This window comes from Carex rostrata, chromosome 14, assembly GCF_964058835.1.
Source record: "Carex rostrata chromosome 14, lpCarRost1.2, whole genome shotgun sequence".
Classification (NCBI taxonomy): Eukaryota; Viridiplantae; Streptophyta; class Magnoliopsida; order Poales; family Cyperaceae; genus Carex; species Carex rostrata.
This window is the reverse complement of record NC_135931.1, coordinates 686295-703517: the sequence shown is the minus strand read 5'-3', so window position 1 is coordinate 703517 and position 17223 is coordinate 686295. Positions and strand designations below refer to the sequence as shown.

The 17223-nt window shown below is 35.0% G+C and overlaps 2 protein-coding genes across 3 annotated transcripts; one reads left to right on the top strand and one right to left on the bottom strand.

The window, feature by feature from the left end:
* The first annotated feature begins 1750 nt into the window (after window positions 1-1750).
* Window positions 1751-7029, top strand: LOC144565249 (vacuole membrane protein KMS1-like). Its single transcript, XM_078314957.1, has 8 exons — window positions 1751-2058; window positions 2334-2545; window positions 2640-2718; window positions 3188-3493; window positions 4953-5110; window positions 5204-5320; window positions 6127-6312; window positions 6715-7029. Exons 1-8 carry the CDS (start codon window positions 1989-1991, stop codon window positions 6901-6903), a joined length of 1317 nt encoding a protein of 438 aa, XP_078171083.1. The 5' UTR covers window positions 1751-1988; the 3' UTR covers window positions 6904-7029.
* Window positions 7030-8103: 1074 nt separating this feature from the next.
* Window positions 8104-16641, bottom strand: LOC144565247 (ARM repeat superfamily protein). 2 transcript variants are annotated; one of them, XM_078314956.1, is made up of 19 exons: window positions 16012-16641; window positions 15085-15613; window positions 14442-14696; window positions 14163-14254; window positions 13579-13776; window positions 13229-13420; window positions 12523-12753; window positions 11950-12119; window positions 11777-11870; window positions 11609-11665; window positions 11394-11525; window positions 11224-11295; window positions 11008-11121; window positions 10568-10729; window positions 10356-10481; window positions 10125-10226; window positions 9950-10026; window positions 9572-9703; window positions 8104-9006 (listed from the first exon to the last, which is right to left on the bottom strand). In XM_078314956.1, exons 1-19 carry the CDS (start codon window positions 16504-16506, stop codon window positions 8391-8393), a joined length of 3846 nt encoding a protein of 1281 aa, XP_078171082.1. In that variant the 5' UTR covers window positions 16507-16641; the 3' UTR covers window positions 8104-8390. The 2 variants fall into 2 exon arrangements, with proteins under 2 accessions (XP_078171082.1, XP_078171081.1); XM_078314955.1 differs by having other exon boundaries at window positions 11609-11870; window positions 16012-16571.
* Window positions 16642-17223: the final 582 nt, after the last annotated feature.

Sequence of the window (17223 nt, the reverse complement as noted above, 5' to 3'; positions counted from 1 at the left end):
CCCCCGAATAGGCACCGGACACGTCGGTCACGCAAAAGTTGAGATATCTCAGAGGATATGCATTCAGTAGACAACCGGGTTAGCGGAAAAGGACTAAAGGAGATCAGAGGAATTTTGCTTTTGTCTGTATTTGTTATTGGGTTCCCTGTAACGCTGTTTACCTAGTCTGTACGTATTACTGGTAATTAGCAAGATTCTCAATTAGTAGTTTTAGTTTAGTACTCATACTATATCTATATCTATATTGTTATTTATTAGCATTTTCTCAAATCATACAACATTATATACCCGATGTTACTGATGAGATTTACGAAAGTTATTTTTTATTTTACGAATATGTTAATATATTATTTATAGAGAAGTTATAATTGCATCATAAAATATACTGGTTTAAGGTTCATGTGTAGAAAGCATAAATTGTGTGAATAATCCAACGTACGATGGCAACCAGTTCGCGCACAATCAACAGATAAAAATAACTATAATAACTATTGAAAGTATATAATACTAACATATTAAGCGCTTATAACATACATAGAGTATTTTAAAAACTTATTTCCAATATTGTTGATGACCCACTCTATATCTAACAACAGCCTGTCGTATATTTATAATTGTATTCTATTCCATATTTCATATTTGCATTTAGATAGACTCTGCATAAACAAAATCATGCAAACGCCTTGCACATGTTTTGAACGAAATATTTATATCAAATAATTATAATGTTGATATGTTTATCTAAACTACAACCATCTACAAAATACTAATAAAATTCATACACACTTTTTTTTTTAAGAATGGCTACCAGTGATGTTTTCTAAGAATTATTTTTTTAGAAAATATTTATATCAAGCACAAATATTTTTTGCATGCTTATGAAATGTGATTTAAACAAATCTTAAAGGTAGAGGTGAATCATGAAAGAGAGAGAAAGGAGGTTAGAGAAACAAGCGTAAATAAAGAAACAATGCAAGAATTGAGACCATGCAATGTGGGAACGAGTGTTTCGTTGCCGATGTACATTTATCGAAACGAACGAGAATGTAACTGTTATGGACAACGTTTTGCTACAAAAAAGATGAAGAAAAATCGATGTTGATGGAGAAATGATGAGTTTGAAATCAAAAAATATATATTATTGAAAAAAAAAACTGAAAGAGAAAAAAGATGCAAATTTTAGAACGCAGATAAAAATTATGTATAACAAGGTGCATAAATAAGTTTTTATATCTAAAATATAAATTAATTTCGAATCATAAACTTATAAAGCCTAAATGCAGAAGTGCAGAACCCCTTCTATAATTAACAGGGAGTAATTACTAATTACATTAATGAACACACTATAAGGCCACAGAAATACAACCGAAAAAAAGGGAAAGAAATCCAAGCGTTTTCGAATTCGTATCCTCTGAGATATCTCAAACTTTGCGTGACTTTATGTAAAATCCCAACCGTTTAAATAAGCTATGCACGAATCTCAAAGCACAAATAATACTGACCCCCTACATCACCCCCCGAATAGGCACCGGACACGTCGGTCACGCAAAAGTTGAGATATCTCAGAGGATACGCACTCAGCGTTTTCGGCGTGTTGCTACCTCCAACTGGTTTATTCCCTCATGTACCGTACTTGCTAGAATGATCTCCCAACCGAGCAATTGAAATTCGAGCCTATTTCGTTATTGAGGTTCCATTTAAGATTCGTGCAAGACTAAAACTGACGACTCAGATCTTATTCTATCCGGTCAGGTAATGCACTAGATCTGAATTCCTCCAACTGAAGCAAATCGCAAATCGCTTGCTTCAGCTAGGAGCCTAGGAGCTCAAACCGTCTCTCTCTCTCTCTCTACCCCTCTGTCATCTTTTAGGAAAAGGGTTTCAAATTTGTAATCAATGGAAACTTGATAACAAAGCGTTCTTTTGTTTATCGCGTTTGCCAAATCTGTGGATTCCATTTTTACAATCGCGAGGTGGATTCTAGGGTTATGATGGAGCGTCCGACAGAGGTGGCCAATGATTCAGCTTCTTCTTCGCACGAGGTTCTATCAATTTCTGGTAATTGTCAGATTCCTTGGGTTGCTTGGTTTGGTTTGATGAAACTTTCTGTTTCTATACGCCAATACTTTTAATTTGATTCTTTTTAGTCATCAAATCTGAAAATGAAAACCCAATGTATAGGAGGATACCAGGAACTTAACATGAAAGGATGCCAGTAAAAGTATACGTACATGTTGCAACTACCCTTCCTAAAAAAATTATATGATCAAAGTATTTCAATGGCATTTCATTGGTAACACAGAAATATTTAAGTCTGTTTCTTTGATGCACAGAGCTCCGTGAAAAGCACAGAAGAGAAAGAGAGAACTTGACCCTTCTGAAACAACCAATCAAGACAATTCAATTCTTCTCACTAGCCACAGTAGCCTATTTGAAGAGATTAATTTCATATATCTTGAAGAATGGCGGTTGGATTACATTGTCATTTATCTTGATAGTAGTCATATGCATTTTGCTGATTATTGTTGATGGTCCCCATGAAAAGGTTATCTTATCTTAAAATTAAAAATGCCTTAAAAAAATTTCATTTTTGTTAATATTTCCCCGTGTTGACTTCTGTATATTGCTATGGCAAATAGCATGTAGATGAGGCTCTCGACTACGTGAGATTTGGACTTTGGTGGGTGGGACTTGGCGTGGCATCATCTATTGGATTAGGTCTGTCATATCGGATTAATTTATCAAGTTCATGTTAAAATGTACTGGATGGTTAAATGTAATACCAGACTTCTATTGGTTAAATGCCTGCTTTGAAATCAGTTTTGGACTTGTTTTGGTCATTTTGGTTTTTCTTTTGCTTTGTTGTGTTAATTAAGTTTTACTGAAATTAACTCTCACTCGAGACTCCTATATATTAATCTGGCAAAAGAATTATTAGAAGGATGTTACTACTCATACATTACAATATAGTGAGATCGACCACTTGAGCATGCCAAAGTTATACATGTCTAAGTTGTATAATTTCAATCACAACTAAAAATGAAATTAGCATGTGGAGATTTTGTATGACTCGCATTTATTAGTTGACTTCTTCAAAGTATAGGCCTACTTTTTAAATATTTACAAGTTCAGCTAGTTTTAGAGGGGAAATCTAATGGATAATAATTATATTCGATTATTTTTTTAGGCTCTGGTTTGCACACCTTTGTACTATACTTGGGACCCCACATAGCTCTTTTTACCATCAAGGCTGTACAATGCGGCCGAGTTGATCTGAAAGCTGCACCATATGATACCATACAGCTTAAGCGGTCCCCTTCATGGCTTCACAAAGATTGCTCTGAATTTGGGCCACCTCTGTTTCTACCTACAACAGCTTCTCTGGTTAGGGTTCCATTGAGCAAGTTGCTACCTCAAGTCCAGTTGGAGGCTATTCTTTGGGGATTTGGAACAGCTCTAGGGGAGCTCCCTCCTTATTTTATTTCCAGAGCGGGTAAAGATCTTTTCTTTGGTAGTTATGCTTTATACATTAGAATTTCATATATGGTGATAGGGGTGAAAACGGTGTGGATAAATCCAATCCGTATTCAAAAAATTAGATGTGGATATCTGATATCCGAATATCCGTGCGGATATGGTTTCACATTTCAATTATCCGTATCCGAATAGTAGATATATTATGACTATAGAATGTTGCAAGTGGATCCCTCATATACCATATTGTTTAATATATATTATGAAAAAAATATTTTATTCACCATTATAATTAGATAAATATTATGAACTTTAGTATTTTTAATAATATTTTTATATTTTTTTAATAAATTTCCGATCCGTTCCATATCCATATCCATATACATATACATATACGTATACGTCTAATATCCGATCCGTATCTGTATCCGAAAAATTAAAAAGGGATATGGATATGGTTTTACCACTGTCCACTCCGTATCTGCTCTGTTTTCACCCCTACAGGTGAGTTTATTCTTTTAACTGTCTTACTGTAGCTAGTTCGGTTAATATCTGCCTAAGCAAGTAAAAGTAATTTCAATTTTATTTGGTAAATTCTTTACAATATCAGATCTGTTGATATTGGTATCAAAATATGCCGAAATTTTTAAATACACCCTTGCCAAAAAAAAGATAAACCAAAAAACCACCGAAACCTAAGAATTCCAAATTTAGCACGTCCACAATGTGAAATTGTGGAAAACTGGGTGTCCGCAACTTCACGTTGCGGACAGCCAAAAATCTCAAAGAAAGCAGCAAATAACTTGGACTATGCGCTGGAATTAAAAAGTGTGGGCCCCACAATTTTTTTGTCCAATCAGGAACCATTGAAAACCCAAATTTGGGCAAAAGGCTGAAAAAAAAAAGTATTGGTCCGCAACGTGAAGTTGCGGACACCCAGCTTCTGTCCGCAATTTCATGTTGCAGACGTGCTAAATATGGAATTTCTCAGATTTCGTGGTTTTTTGGTCTATCATTTTTTAGGCAGGGGTATATTTAAAAATTTTGGCAAAATATGAAAATAACTGCCAATTCAGGTTAGACTCAATGAATACTGTCTTTGCTTCAACTATCATTCCGTGGAAGTTGGAACATATTTTAGTTTCAATCTACATCAATTGTACATTTAAACAGCAAATATCTTAAGAAAAAGAAATTAGAGAGGCTAACTGATAATAGCCTATTTTTACTGGTAAAATTATATTAGGGCATGATACTGATGCTCATGAAGTCAATTTTTCATAATTTGTTGTGCTGAGACTAATATGTACGAGTACTAGCCAGCATGCTATAATACTTTCCTTTTAGAAAGAGAAAAAAATTACCCAGATTATTTTTTTTTTAGAAGAATTACCCAGATTATTGCACACGTTATTTTTACTTCATGTTGATTTGTGTTAGTCTTATTTTTATCATGACAATTTTTACATATACTACAGCACGTCTTTCGGGCACCAGGTTTGAGTCTATTGAAGAATTGGACGGAGAAAGCTCTAATGAAGATGGTCTATTTTCTTCATTTTTTAAGAGGATGAAACATTGGCTTCTCTCCCAATCCCAGCATCTAAATTTCTTCACTATACTCTTATTGGCATCGGTTAGTATTAATGTTCATTTCTTATTTACCTTTGTTTTAGTTATTTCAATATGGTTTACTTATTCTTTTTATCTAATGTTTTTATGTAAAAAGGTGCCAAACCCACTTTTTGATCTGGCCGGCATCATGTGTGGACAATTTGGAGTACCCTTTTGGAAGTTCTTCATTGCAATTTTGACCGGAAAAGCACTCATAAAAGCTCACATCCAGGTTTATATAACTGTTATAGTTCTTTCCTTTGATCTATAACTAAGTGGCAGCATTTGATCATCTATGCATCCTGTAGGTAGGATGATATTACTTAATTTGTTAATTGGAAAGTCTTATTTGTTGTTAATTGGAAAGTCATGTTGTTTTGTAACAAAACCACTAGATAGATAAAGAATGCATGTGAAGTTTTACCGGACAGGTTTATTTCGTATTTGGGGAAATTAATCAGCAGGACCACTTTACGCATTCAGTCATTAGCTTGTACTGCAACCACAACCAGGGGCGGAAAAGGTGGCTAAGCCACCCCTGTAATTTTTAAATTTTAATTATACGTATAGGAATTTAATTGAATTTTTTTTTTTTTAAACTCTTCATATAGTCCACCCATCCTCAGTGAATGACAAATGTTTAGTTGTAGCGTAGTGGTTAAAGCTCTATTTTGTGATTGAGAAGTCTTGAATACAAATCCCACTCACTACAATTGTACATTTAATTTTCAGTCACCTCTATTAAAATTTTCTAGTTCTGCCCCCGACCACAAGGTGACCAATTTAACTAGCCCATTGATTATCTGCTTATTGTATCATATATGCTGTCTCTGAGACTGCCGTTGTTTTAATGGGATATTGATTATTTGAATATCAACTATGCCATACTTGAGCACAAGAAACATTTATAATTCTGTAATATCCAAAATATATGAAACACATTGAGATTTGACAAGTGCCTAGTAATTCAATTTTTCTTTATCATATATATATTTTTATTTCTGTTAACATATTTTATTTCTTAAACTGCTTTTGCAGACAATTATTGTTATCACCTTGTGCAACAATTCTCTCCTAGAATTTATTGAGACAAGAGTGATTTGGCTACTTGGCCACATCCCTGGGTTTTCGAATGCTTTACCATCCATCATTGCAAAACTTCACTCCACAAAGCAGAAATTATTATCTTCTTCGCTGACTTCTTCAGCCACTTCACAAGTTAAGGTTAGATGTCTTACACCTGTTTATTGTATTTTTTTCTGTGAATTTTTTACCTCACGTGACAGATATCTTTCTTATGAGGTTATGCATAAAAAAAATAAAAGAATTGAATAATGGTGGAGATCCCTATACATGACAATGGTTGTTATTGCAAATAGGGCTATTGCAATATTATTTAACTGTAGGGTTTTAGGAAAAAAAAAAAAGAATTTGATACAAGAAAATTTACTGTTTGACATGAAAAAATTAAGCAGCACCACTAAAGCTGACGCGGTCCTTTACTTGAATGGATGAGCTTTTTGGGAGGAGTCAACTTGCTTTGCATGACTAGTGCTAATTAGTAAACTGCCCATGGCCTTTATTGTAATTCTCAAACTAATATTTTTATTGTGTTCCTGTTATTAGGGGAAAAACTGGAACCTCTCATTCACCCTAGTATGGAATACTGTTATATGGCTAATGGTTGGGCATTTTTTTGCCACAATCGTGACATCAACTGCACAAACATATCTTAAGAAGCAACAAGACCTAGAAATGTCAGCCATGAATCATGCATCTACTGCTGACATAAATGGTGCACCTGACAGTTCGTAATTTGCATCCGCTATTTGTTCCCTAATTTATCAGTACGTAATGGTGACAAGTATGATGTACAAATGTAAATATTTCAGATTCCTTGATTTAGAAAGAAGTTCATTCATGCCCTTCAAAAAACAGAACGTTCTGTTGGTTATTTCGGCCCCACATCTCCATCTAATGAATGCATCTCTCACGTCACTAACCTTACTACGTTGTAAATATACGTGCTAGAAAGCATAATCTCAATGTGTGGATAGAAAATGTGTCGCAGTTCATGATATTTAAGTGTGAAATTACTAGTGTTCTAAATAGTATGCTACATTGTTTTCGGATCTTGAACGTTAAATTATAGGATAAAAGTTTGCTATTTTAATTATGACCCGCTATAGCGGTAATAGTGATCCGTTATTTGCGTTGCAAGCTATGTTATATATAGATTTTTATTTAGATACCAAATTGAAAATATATTTTAAGGATCATTTTTTTGAGTTCTAGATTATTTTTTTTTAAATAAAAAAAGACAGTTTGTTTTATAATGTTTAGATTTTTTTTCTAATAGAAAAAGTTTATAGTTTATGTCATTATGTTTAGATTATTTTGAATGAAAAGAGAGAGTTTATGAAATTATTAGAAATATTTTGAATAACAATTTAAACTTTGTACTGATTCAATATAAATGTTATGATTTCTTAATTAATTTTGTGTTACTTATTATTTTATGAAACTCTAAATAATATTTATAATTAATAAAAATAAAAAAATATAACTTTTTAAATAAAAAATACTATATAGGATAGCTTTTGCGATATTTTTTTTTTTGTCATTCAAGGCCCGTAGGCAGTATTACAGAGATAAATCATCATACAAAGTCAGCATTGCACAGTGCCATTTAAAATAGAAACCTTCAGCATGATTAAGGAAAACAAGGTAACATATGGTCGCTATGATGCAAAGATAGGTTTTTTTTTTAGCCTTTTCACTGTGATGCAATAATCGCTATTTAGAACTTTGGAAATTACTAGATCTTAGTATCAAACAAAATATTTACATGTGCATTTCTCTGTTCACTTCAGCCCGAAAAAAAAAAAAAATCTGCAATGAACGCCCGGTTACCCTTTCAATTGCCAAATTCGGACTATATGGTTCTGGCAAACAAGTGCATTACTGTCAAAGTATAACAACTCTAGCTTTGAAACAAAGTGTAGATACACGTACAAATGTATTCCAATAAATATATAAAAAAATATCACCCAGTACAAGCGTCACAATATACCTAGATAACTTGTGAAAATAAACCATATGAATTCAGCATAAACCTACAAACTAAATGTTGGAGATGGACAAAATTTCTCACTGCTCTGAATAGTGCTCCCTTGTACAATGCGGGGCCCACACCCTTCAGAGAGAGGCAAAACATACCAAAAGCAAAACCTTTCAACAACAAAAGGATTACCTCATATGGAAAATACCTGTACAAATGATCCCCACAGTTTCCTTGCTTCTCACCTACTTTTTGAGCTAGTTTTGTGTTTTTTCTTCCCAAGTTTCACTTTCTTGACAGAAAGGGCACTAGAAGCACTCTTCCCTTCAAACCTCTTTGTCATCTTTTTCATGACACTTGCCATACCCTTTCTAGCAGAAGCTTTTCTCTCAGCCCTCCTATTGAGCAACTTTCTGTCAAGCGGCCAATAAGCATATGGATCCAACTTATCGCTCTTGTGAAAATCACCCCCAGCCTTTTTACTAGTATACTCCTTTCCTGTATAAGCCCAGCCAGATTCAGACCCTTTCCTCCTTTTGTTGGCCTTTGAGGAAGCTGACGTAACATGGCTTTTCTTAGAGGCAACACTCTTTGAATCGAAGTCAGCGTTGTCAGAAGAGCGCTCACTTTGCTTCTCCTTTTTGGGTCTTTTGCCCTCTATGCGCACTACAAGGCGTCCTTCTGAGTCTATCTCTGGTTCGTCATCGAAAGATGGCTCTTTCTTCCTCTTGGAACCGGATGAGGTTTGAAGGGCCAATCTGGTTGTTTGGCCGTCCAGTAGATCGAGTGGGTCACCATCTTCTTCATCAGCCATGTCTTCTGACAAGGTTTTGGTTGTCTGCCGCCTTCGAGTTGATCTAAAGATGCAACATTTAGTTACCCAATACAATGCTTTAGTTTCTCATAATAGTATCTAGAGAGCCTACAAAACTTTCTTCTTTAGAAGTTTTAGGAGAAAATGCTTGAAATCACCAAGTACTTTCTCATATTCCTTTTCCAAAATAACAAGTTATACTAAACAGTACTTACACATATTACCCAACTTTTCCAGTACTAGCAATCTTTTTTAAACTTTGCACATCTCTGTGGTACATGCTAACAATTATGTCCACTCTACTGAGCTATGACATGTCTTTAATTAAAATTAAAATTGTCAAGAATACTTGTATGTTCTTGAATCATTTGCTTTGATTAATGTAGCAATACTTCTAACTCTGTCATTTTTACTTTAACTTGATTTTCTAACACTTCGAAGTTGTTGGGAACATACCCAAAAGTTTAAAAGGCTAAATTGCATATATAAGAAATATAGGATACCATAGAATCATTCAGTTGAGTTTTCAATATAACCCTGGCAAAAATTGTAGTAAATTTAACATGAGCGTAATAAAGCTTTCAAGCCATTCCAGGAAATTGATGTACCTCAGAGAAGCAGCTCTTGATCCATAACGAGAAGAAGAATTGACTCCGGATCTGCCAAACTCCTCATTATCATTTTCTTCATCATCATCTCCAAAGTCAGAAAATATTCGTGTGTGGTTCCATCTGCTGTTCCTGCTCAACAGAAGTATCAAAATAGTAGCAGCTTTTTGTGGACTATGCCCACTGTTATCCAAAACTCGCCACAAGTGCAACTAATGCAAGAACACAACTTAGATTTCTCTAGATGGTAACCAATCTAAACTAAGCGTCTAAAACTTCAAGAATAGGGAAGTTGGCCAATCCAATTCAAACGAACTTGCTCCCAGCAACAATTATGCATTTTTCTTTATAATGATGATTAAAAATTAAAGAAGCTACCTTGAGGCACTTGTCTTCAAGGTGAGTGATTCAGAACCATTCAATGACTTCGCCTTCCGTTCCTTTCGCTCTTTAATCTATATTTCATTTGTTCAAAAGCAAAAATAAACAAAACATAACTATTAAATACAATAAACAAAGTGGAATGTTATTCATAGTAAGAGAGGGTATTTACCTTTCTTATGTTAGTTAACAATTTCATGTGTTCTTCAGGCATCACCTTCTTTACAGCCTCTAAGCCACATTTTCTTACAAGCATCTCTATAAGTAGCTTCACCTGGAAAACAAAAATAAACGAAAAAGAAAATAAGGTTCTCTTCTTCATCTTAAAATTACTGGGTACAACTAAAATTTGAAAGAATGAACTTGATAAAAGAGAGGACAAGAAAATAGAAAGAAAAAATACCTTGGATTTAAAATGATTTTTTTCATCTTGCCACTTCAATAACCCCTCGACCAACCCACTCAGGCGTTCATTCAGTCCATTTACATTGGATTTAGCTACCAAAACCTTTATAAATCCTAAAATTGCCTAGATAAAGCGGAACAAATTAAGCAAATTAAGCATAACTCAAGGGCTAAAGATGGATCTTAGAAGCTCAAGTAAAGAGTATATACCTTGATAATTTCTCGGTTTTTCCTATTTAGTAGTAAAAATGATGACGGGAGCAAGTTGTAGGCCACATCAATCAGGTCAGAGAACTCGTAAGTCAATCGAGCCAGACCTCTAATAGCAGCACTTGTCATATGTGGTGTTTCACTAGTCACACCACTGGCAACCTGGGAAAAAATTTGATATAAGAAACAATTTTCTTACAATTAATACAAGGCACAGCAATATATACATGTTTTGCAACTAGGCACAAATAAGAAAAGCAGTAATATTAAGGGAATCATATCTGAATACAGAACTCCAAAGAGCATGAACCAAACATAACAGTATCAAATACTCTGTGTGCATCTGATCTAGCAAGCAGTAATAGTGCACTTCAACTTGTGCCCAAACTAGAAAAAACTAGAATTTAGAAAGATAATAAAATTGGAGCAAAAAAAAATACCATATTGAAAAGGAAAGAGAAATTTGCTTTCCTGACACCATCGTTGGCATCCTCACATGCATGGCCAATTTCTACTAACAAGTCGTATGCCCTATCTCTGGTTTTGCTGTTAGCCTGTACGTAATGATACGGAAATAAAAACTGTCCTATAAGAAACAAACCAGAATATCATGAACTGAATCAGTAGCAAGCATACAAACTTAACAATTGCTTTACCTCCTTCAAAGCAAGCAGGATTTCAGTCAAAAAGGAGCTAATCGCCTCCACCTTTTTTTTCTCAGACGAGTCCTATAATCACAGAAAATATCACGTGGAAAAAGTATTACCACCACCACCTAGAAAGTTTAAACTACTAGGTCGTTTGATTTTAATCATATTTAACTGACCTTTAAAATGTGCACTACAAGGTAATACAGGCACTCAAGCCGAAAACGCTTTGACTGGAAATGGCATGGCAAAGAAGCAATCAATAATTCCAACAGTATGTCCAGGTTCTTTTTGAGAAAATCATCAGAATCCTGCCATTAGTCCGCACAAACAGATTACTATTTGCCTCTACAATAACCACATTTTATAAAAACTAAGTCAAATATGCACATACCTTGAGGATAACTGAAAGAATTTTATATGCTTTCTTTTGAATTTTGCCATCTGAATCCTGGACCACATGAAGCTTGTCAGACCATATAGTCAAATCGAATGCAAGTTGTATGATTGCTCTAAACTGAAATAAACTTACTAATGTTGTCCTACGAGAAATACTACATACCTGCATTATCGGCTTAACAGAACTAAACAACAAAGTAATCAATTTCTCATCCAAACCAGGAATTAGTGCAGCAGCAAAGTCCAATAGCAAAGCCCTGCAAAGATCCATTCAGAAATGAGCAACTGCAGTAAAGAAGCGTTTAAAGTACAATTAACAAGAATTATATATTCGACCTCCTTAAATTTATTGAATGGGTCTGGTCGTCAATCTGCATCGAGTCGGAATCATGTTGCTTTGCATTAACCACCTCTTTTGTCAAGCTGAGTAGCTCATTCATGCTATCGATAAATACTTTCCTGACCACCTTTTTATCAGATATACAAGCAAGGTCGCGCATTACAGGCTGAAATAAAGAGAAGAAACTTGTTAATTGTGAGAATTGCTAATTAAGTATAAATGGGATAAAACTTAGTAGATGGTATCATTGCAAAAACTAAAGTTACAAGAATGACTATATTAAGCTTTTAAGGGAAATAATACTGTGTAAAAACAATTGTTTATTCTGTGCCCCTCATTACCGAGTCAGGTAAACCATGTGGATGAGAACCAGCTTTTATGTTAATAAAGCATGGTCACAGGCTGTCAGGTACACCATGTGCAAATCAGGAAAAGGAAAATTTGAACTACAAAACCTAAAAAGATTCAAACAATAGAGACCCAAAAAAAAAAATACTTGACCTTCGCCAACTTTAGTACATAGCAATAGTGGACTTCTAAAGCCTACAAAGCCTATCAACTATAAATACCTGCAAGCACCCATTGCCTTCACTAGAAGATTCTAGGAACAAAGTATGAAAGACTTTGAAGAACTTAGATGAATATGCTTTAATAGCTTTCAAATTCTCTTCTGCCACTTCCTTTGAATATAGTTGCCTGGCTCTTCTTTCAGATCTGCTTGTGTGTTCATCCTCACTCTCCATAACATCATCATTTTGCTTAGATTCAGAGGTGATCCTCTTGTTTTGTTGAATAAGAGTCTAGCCAAGGAAAAACAAGAGATAACTTTACACTCACGAAAATCAAGTTATAACATGCCAAGGAAAAACAAGAGATAACTTTAATATGCAAATACTATGGGTCACAATGATGTTATAACATGCCAGGTCAAGTTAGATCCGGTTCAGCTAATTATGACCCACCTGCCTCTTAGTAGTTTTTTTTTTCATTCCAATTTAGATAAATACTAACAGGTTCAGGATCTCAAAAGGCTCGTTTTGTTCACTCCATAATTAAATTTTTTTTTTTTAAAAAAAGCCCAGAGGTTGCTAACATCAAAAGTCCAGACCATACTTCAAAAGAGAATTCTTGTGTTTGTTCAGAGTAGGATTTCTTAGGCATCATGTGCTAAGCCGGGTCTAACCTGACTTTATCCATAATAAAGTTCCACTGAACATAAGCAACCAACCCTACTACTGCAAGGTACAAGAACAGACTATAAATAAATATGCCAACCTGTAGGCTTGCACAAATAATGCCGCGTAAGTTGGGCTCGTTACATAATTTATCACAAAGTACATTCTGAAGTTCCATAAAGGAACTCGCCATGTCGCGCGGATAGTTGCAACAAGATGGCAACAGGGACCAAAGTGAATAAACGTAACCTTCAGCCCTCTTAGCAGAAAAAAGCTTGTCTTCATTAACTAGCTGTTAATTAGCATATCAAGACCATTAGCTATTCAAACTTCCATTATACATAAATCAAGTAACATCTACATCTCAATTCAAACATTAATAATGAAACATTACCCACATAGAGAAGGCTGATGCGTACATTAATTAATATTTAAATATTTAGATGGTACCTTGGAGATCGCTGCTTGTATCTTGTTAATCATATCAAGTACATCTCTCCTGAAGAAATTTAAGCTTGCACCAACTATATGTTGCTTCAGTACAGGAAGGAGCCAGGCATTGTCATCATTGATATCTTTGATTTGCAAAAGGTTGAGGAATTCTTTGGGACCCACAGCAGCTACAGCCGACCCAATAGATTCATGTAGCTACAAAAACAAAAGTAAGATCAACTGAGGCCAACAAAAAAAGAAATGGCTTTAGAAGGTTCCTACTCCGTAAGTAGAATACTGAACAGCAAGGATTAACAAACTGGCAATTTGTACCAGCACGAGGTTGCTGACAGCAGTACAGTGCTCTAACAGAAAAATGGCCTCATGTGGAAAGAACAAAAAAAATAAGAACAGCACATATAAACAAACCCAACCAGAAAAGCTCGAATAGAGAGGAAAAAAGACAAGACAAAAATAATATGAGAATAAATTGGTTACTTTTGTGGGTAACCAGTACAGGAAGGCTCAGATATCGCTTAAATTAAGATGCCTTATGGTATCAGATTCAAGGAAATTTAGGTCATCTACGTTAAAGAGAGTACCTGCTTTCGGAAAGCAAAATCTTCATCAGGAAGAGTTTGCATCTCCACAAAGGTTCTAACCACTTCAGCCATCAGATAACATGAAGACTCGCCTGAAGTTTTTCCAATTACATAATTAATCTTAGTGAAACATTCTTGTAGCTAATAAGACAGTTAAAGAGTACAATATATACTTGGTCAAATGACCACCAAAAAAGGACAACATAAAGAATCCATCACCCTGCAGCAAGATCATTAAAGCAATTGAATGGGAAAATATGAAGATCAGTAATGTGGTACCTATAGTATCAAAAGCCACTGAGAGGATTTGAAATGATAAATCCCAGACAGCACTGTACTGAATGCCTAGAAGACCTTCAAAGGTAGAGCAAATCTTCTCGATGGCAGTTGGGCCAGACTTGACCCCCTGTTTTCTTAATTTAATCTGTGCAACTCCTTGATTAATCAAGTTATCATCAATGCAAGATTCTATTAGTGTTGTTAAAGCTTCCACAGCAGCATGTATTGCCTCCTCGTGCTCACTTGCTAAAATATCTACAAAAATAAAAAGATGCATGTTAAAACTGGCAAGGACAGATAGAAATTTAAACACTTCCATTATTTATAGTTCACAAAATCTTTTGCTCGGTTCTTGTTTTGAATATGCAATTCACAGTTATAGTTTCTAACAAACTGCCTTTGTTATAGAAACTATTACTTTATTATACCACTGCATTCAAAAGATAACAAGTATAACAACAAAATCCAACTCTTAAAAGCATATTTCATAACTCTAGCAATATCACAGACACACCCATTGAAAAACAATAATTGCTAAAGTTCCATTAAACAAGGACAGAGAGTAATTTATGTACAATGCAGGGTATTTTCTTTTTTATCACAGTTTGAAAACCAAGCAGAAAATAATCTAATTTGTGCTTACCTCTGAGCGAATTAAAAACAAGAGGCAGCTTCATGACTGCCATTTCTTTATTCAAATTATAAACTTTCTTCGTGCCAAGACACAGCAACCGTGCAACAGCCGCCAGCTCATCACCTGATTTCTCTTCAACTGGCACTGACAACCCAATAGAACACAAGAGATCCAACAACACCACAGGATCAATTCCATTGGTCTCTCTTACACAAATAGCCTGTAAAATCTCCAAAACTCCCCTTGTGACCACTGGCTGGTGCAGACCCAACAGTGTTTTACAGTACTTCAGAATAATGTTTGTCGATTTTGGTGCCATTAGAGGGAGACATTCTTTAAGTGCACCTAGCATGTACAAGACCTCCATGGCTCCTTTCGATCTTTCTCCTTCAGTTTGATCTTGGGAATTTGAGCCACCAGCCAGTAGGAGAAACCGCTCAAAAGTGGATGTAATTTCTTCACTTGCCGGTACAAGAATGTTCAACCTTTGGAAGCTCTGAAGCATGTCTTTAAGGCATGTATGAGACTGCTTTCTTACCTGCATTATGCTGATTGAGTTAGGGGATTTGAAATGGCACTTTAGAATGCTTACAGGAAATGGAACTATATTAGAAATGAGAAACAAACTCTTCCGGGAAAATTCTAGCAGTATGTTTTGAACGAGATAAATTAACTAGTGCTACATGGCTATCCTTTAAATTTTATACAGAAAGGTGTTAAGTGCATAAGTAGACGTCACATTTATAAAGCATTTGAGCACGTAGTAATGACTAGAATTGCCAGAAATCTCGGATTAATTACAAATAACTGAATTAGTTGGAAGTTAACACAACAACAAACATTAGTACATGTACTAAAGCTGCAAACAATTAATATGGAATGGGAAAAGAAGACCCATGTCTTAAATGTATATTCATAATTAGTAATTCTTGCTACCTTAGGCCGGTGCTCTGTTGCCAATCGAAGAACAGCACAGTAGGAAGGAGACAAGTTCAACCAGCTTGACTTGTCGCCGACCACTATCAACCCGGCAATGCACTTCAACCCAGCCTTGACTCCATTATCTGAAAGCAATCCAAAGCCCAATATTCTGACCACAGTTTCACAAACCAAAGCTCCCTTACTTCTAACCACCGCAACCGGCACTGCTGGTACACAACAGGATAAAAACACGAGAAGAGAGGCTGTGATTGGATCAGAGGCCGAGGCGGGATCCTTTGAAAGGCGATCAAGAGAGGAGAAGGTGGCGCTGAAGTAGGCAACGGGGGTTAGAGGTATCGATTGATCTTTGAGAGACTGAGACATGGCCCCCACGGTAGCGCAGAGGCGCTGATGTTCCTCTTGTTTAGAGGCCTCGAAACGTCTGAGAACAGCGGCACCGAGGTCAGAGTTGTCGGAGAGATCACCGGAAACGTCCATTTCGAAATCCATTGCTTGGGAGTTGGGAACAGCAGCAGCAAATTGAAGTGCACCGCCTTAAACCAATAAACCCTAATCCCTAAAAGCAGGTAGAAATTAGAAAACAGAAGGGTTTTGGTTTTGGGTTTGGGCTTATATGTGCGGGTCGTCACGGACTCATGGGTCGGATTTCGGACTGGATCAAATATTCAAAATATTTTATGTAAATGGGCAAATTATATTATATTATATAAAAAAAAAAAACACTATGAGTATTTCGTATAATTATAAAAATTAGTTTTTAGTTCATCAAATTATTAATATTTAATATATTATAAAAATAACAAACTATTTATAAACTATATTTGTATTATAACAAAATTAAAACTTGTAGATTTCTAAGCTATATTTGTATTATATGAAAATTATAAATTTTAGATTTCTAAGCTATATTTGAATTATGAAATTATAAATTTTAGGTATATGCTGAATTATTTTAAATTACAGACTTGTTATTATGGCGCAGACTATAACTGCAGGCTTTATTTTGCAATTGCAAGAGACAATGATTCTGCAATCATTCCATTCATTATTTGTACGATTAAAAATGTACATTTCGAATCAATGTCTCAAGACTGAACACCAAACCATATAATTTGATGTAAATGATTAATATAAGTAAAAAGCTGTGAACCCCAGATTTTAATTTAATGATTTCTTTTTATGTTTGATATTGGAGTTCTACGTAGA

Bases quoted from the DNA above. Each gene is read 5' to 3' on its own strand.
- LOC144565249 (XM_078314957.1), top strand. From the start codon at position 1,989: ATGATGGAGCGTCCGACAGAGGTGGCCAATGATTCAGCTTCTTCTTCG. The intron at 2,059-2,333 runs GTAATTGTCAGA...TTTGATGCACAG, and splicing joins CGAGGTTCTATCAATTTCTG to AGCTCCGTGAAAAGCACAGA. The intron at 2,719-3,187 runs GTCTGTCATATC...TTATTTTTTTAG, and splicing joins GGCATCATCTATTGGATTAG to GCTCTGGTTTGCACACCTTT.
- LOC144565247 (XM_078314955.1), bottom strand. From the start codon at position 16,506: ATGGATTTCGAAATGGACGTTTCCGGTGATCTCTCCGACAACTCTGAC. The intron at 11,122-11,223 runs GTAAAGCAATTG...CATTACGTACAG, and splicing joins TCCTGCTTGCTTTGAAGGAG to GCTAACAGCAAAACCAGAGA. The intron at 10,027-10,124 runs GTAAATACCCTC...AATGAAATATAG, and splicing joins TGTTAACTAACATAAGAAAG to ATTAAAGAGCGAAAGGAACG.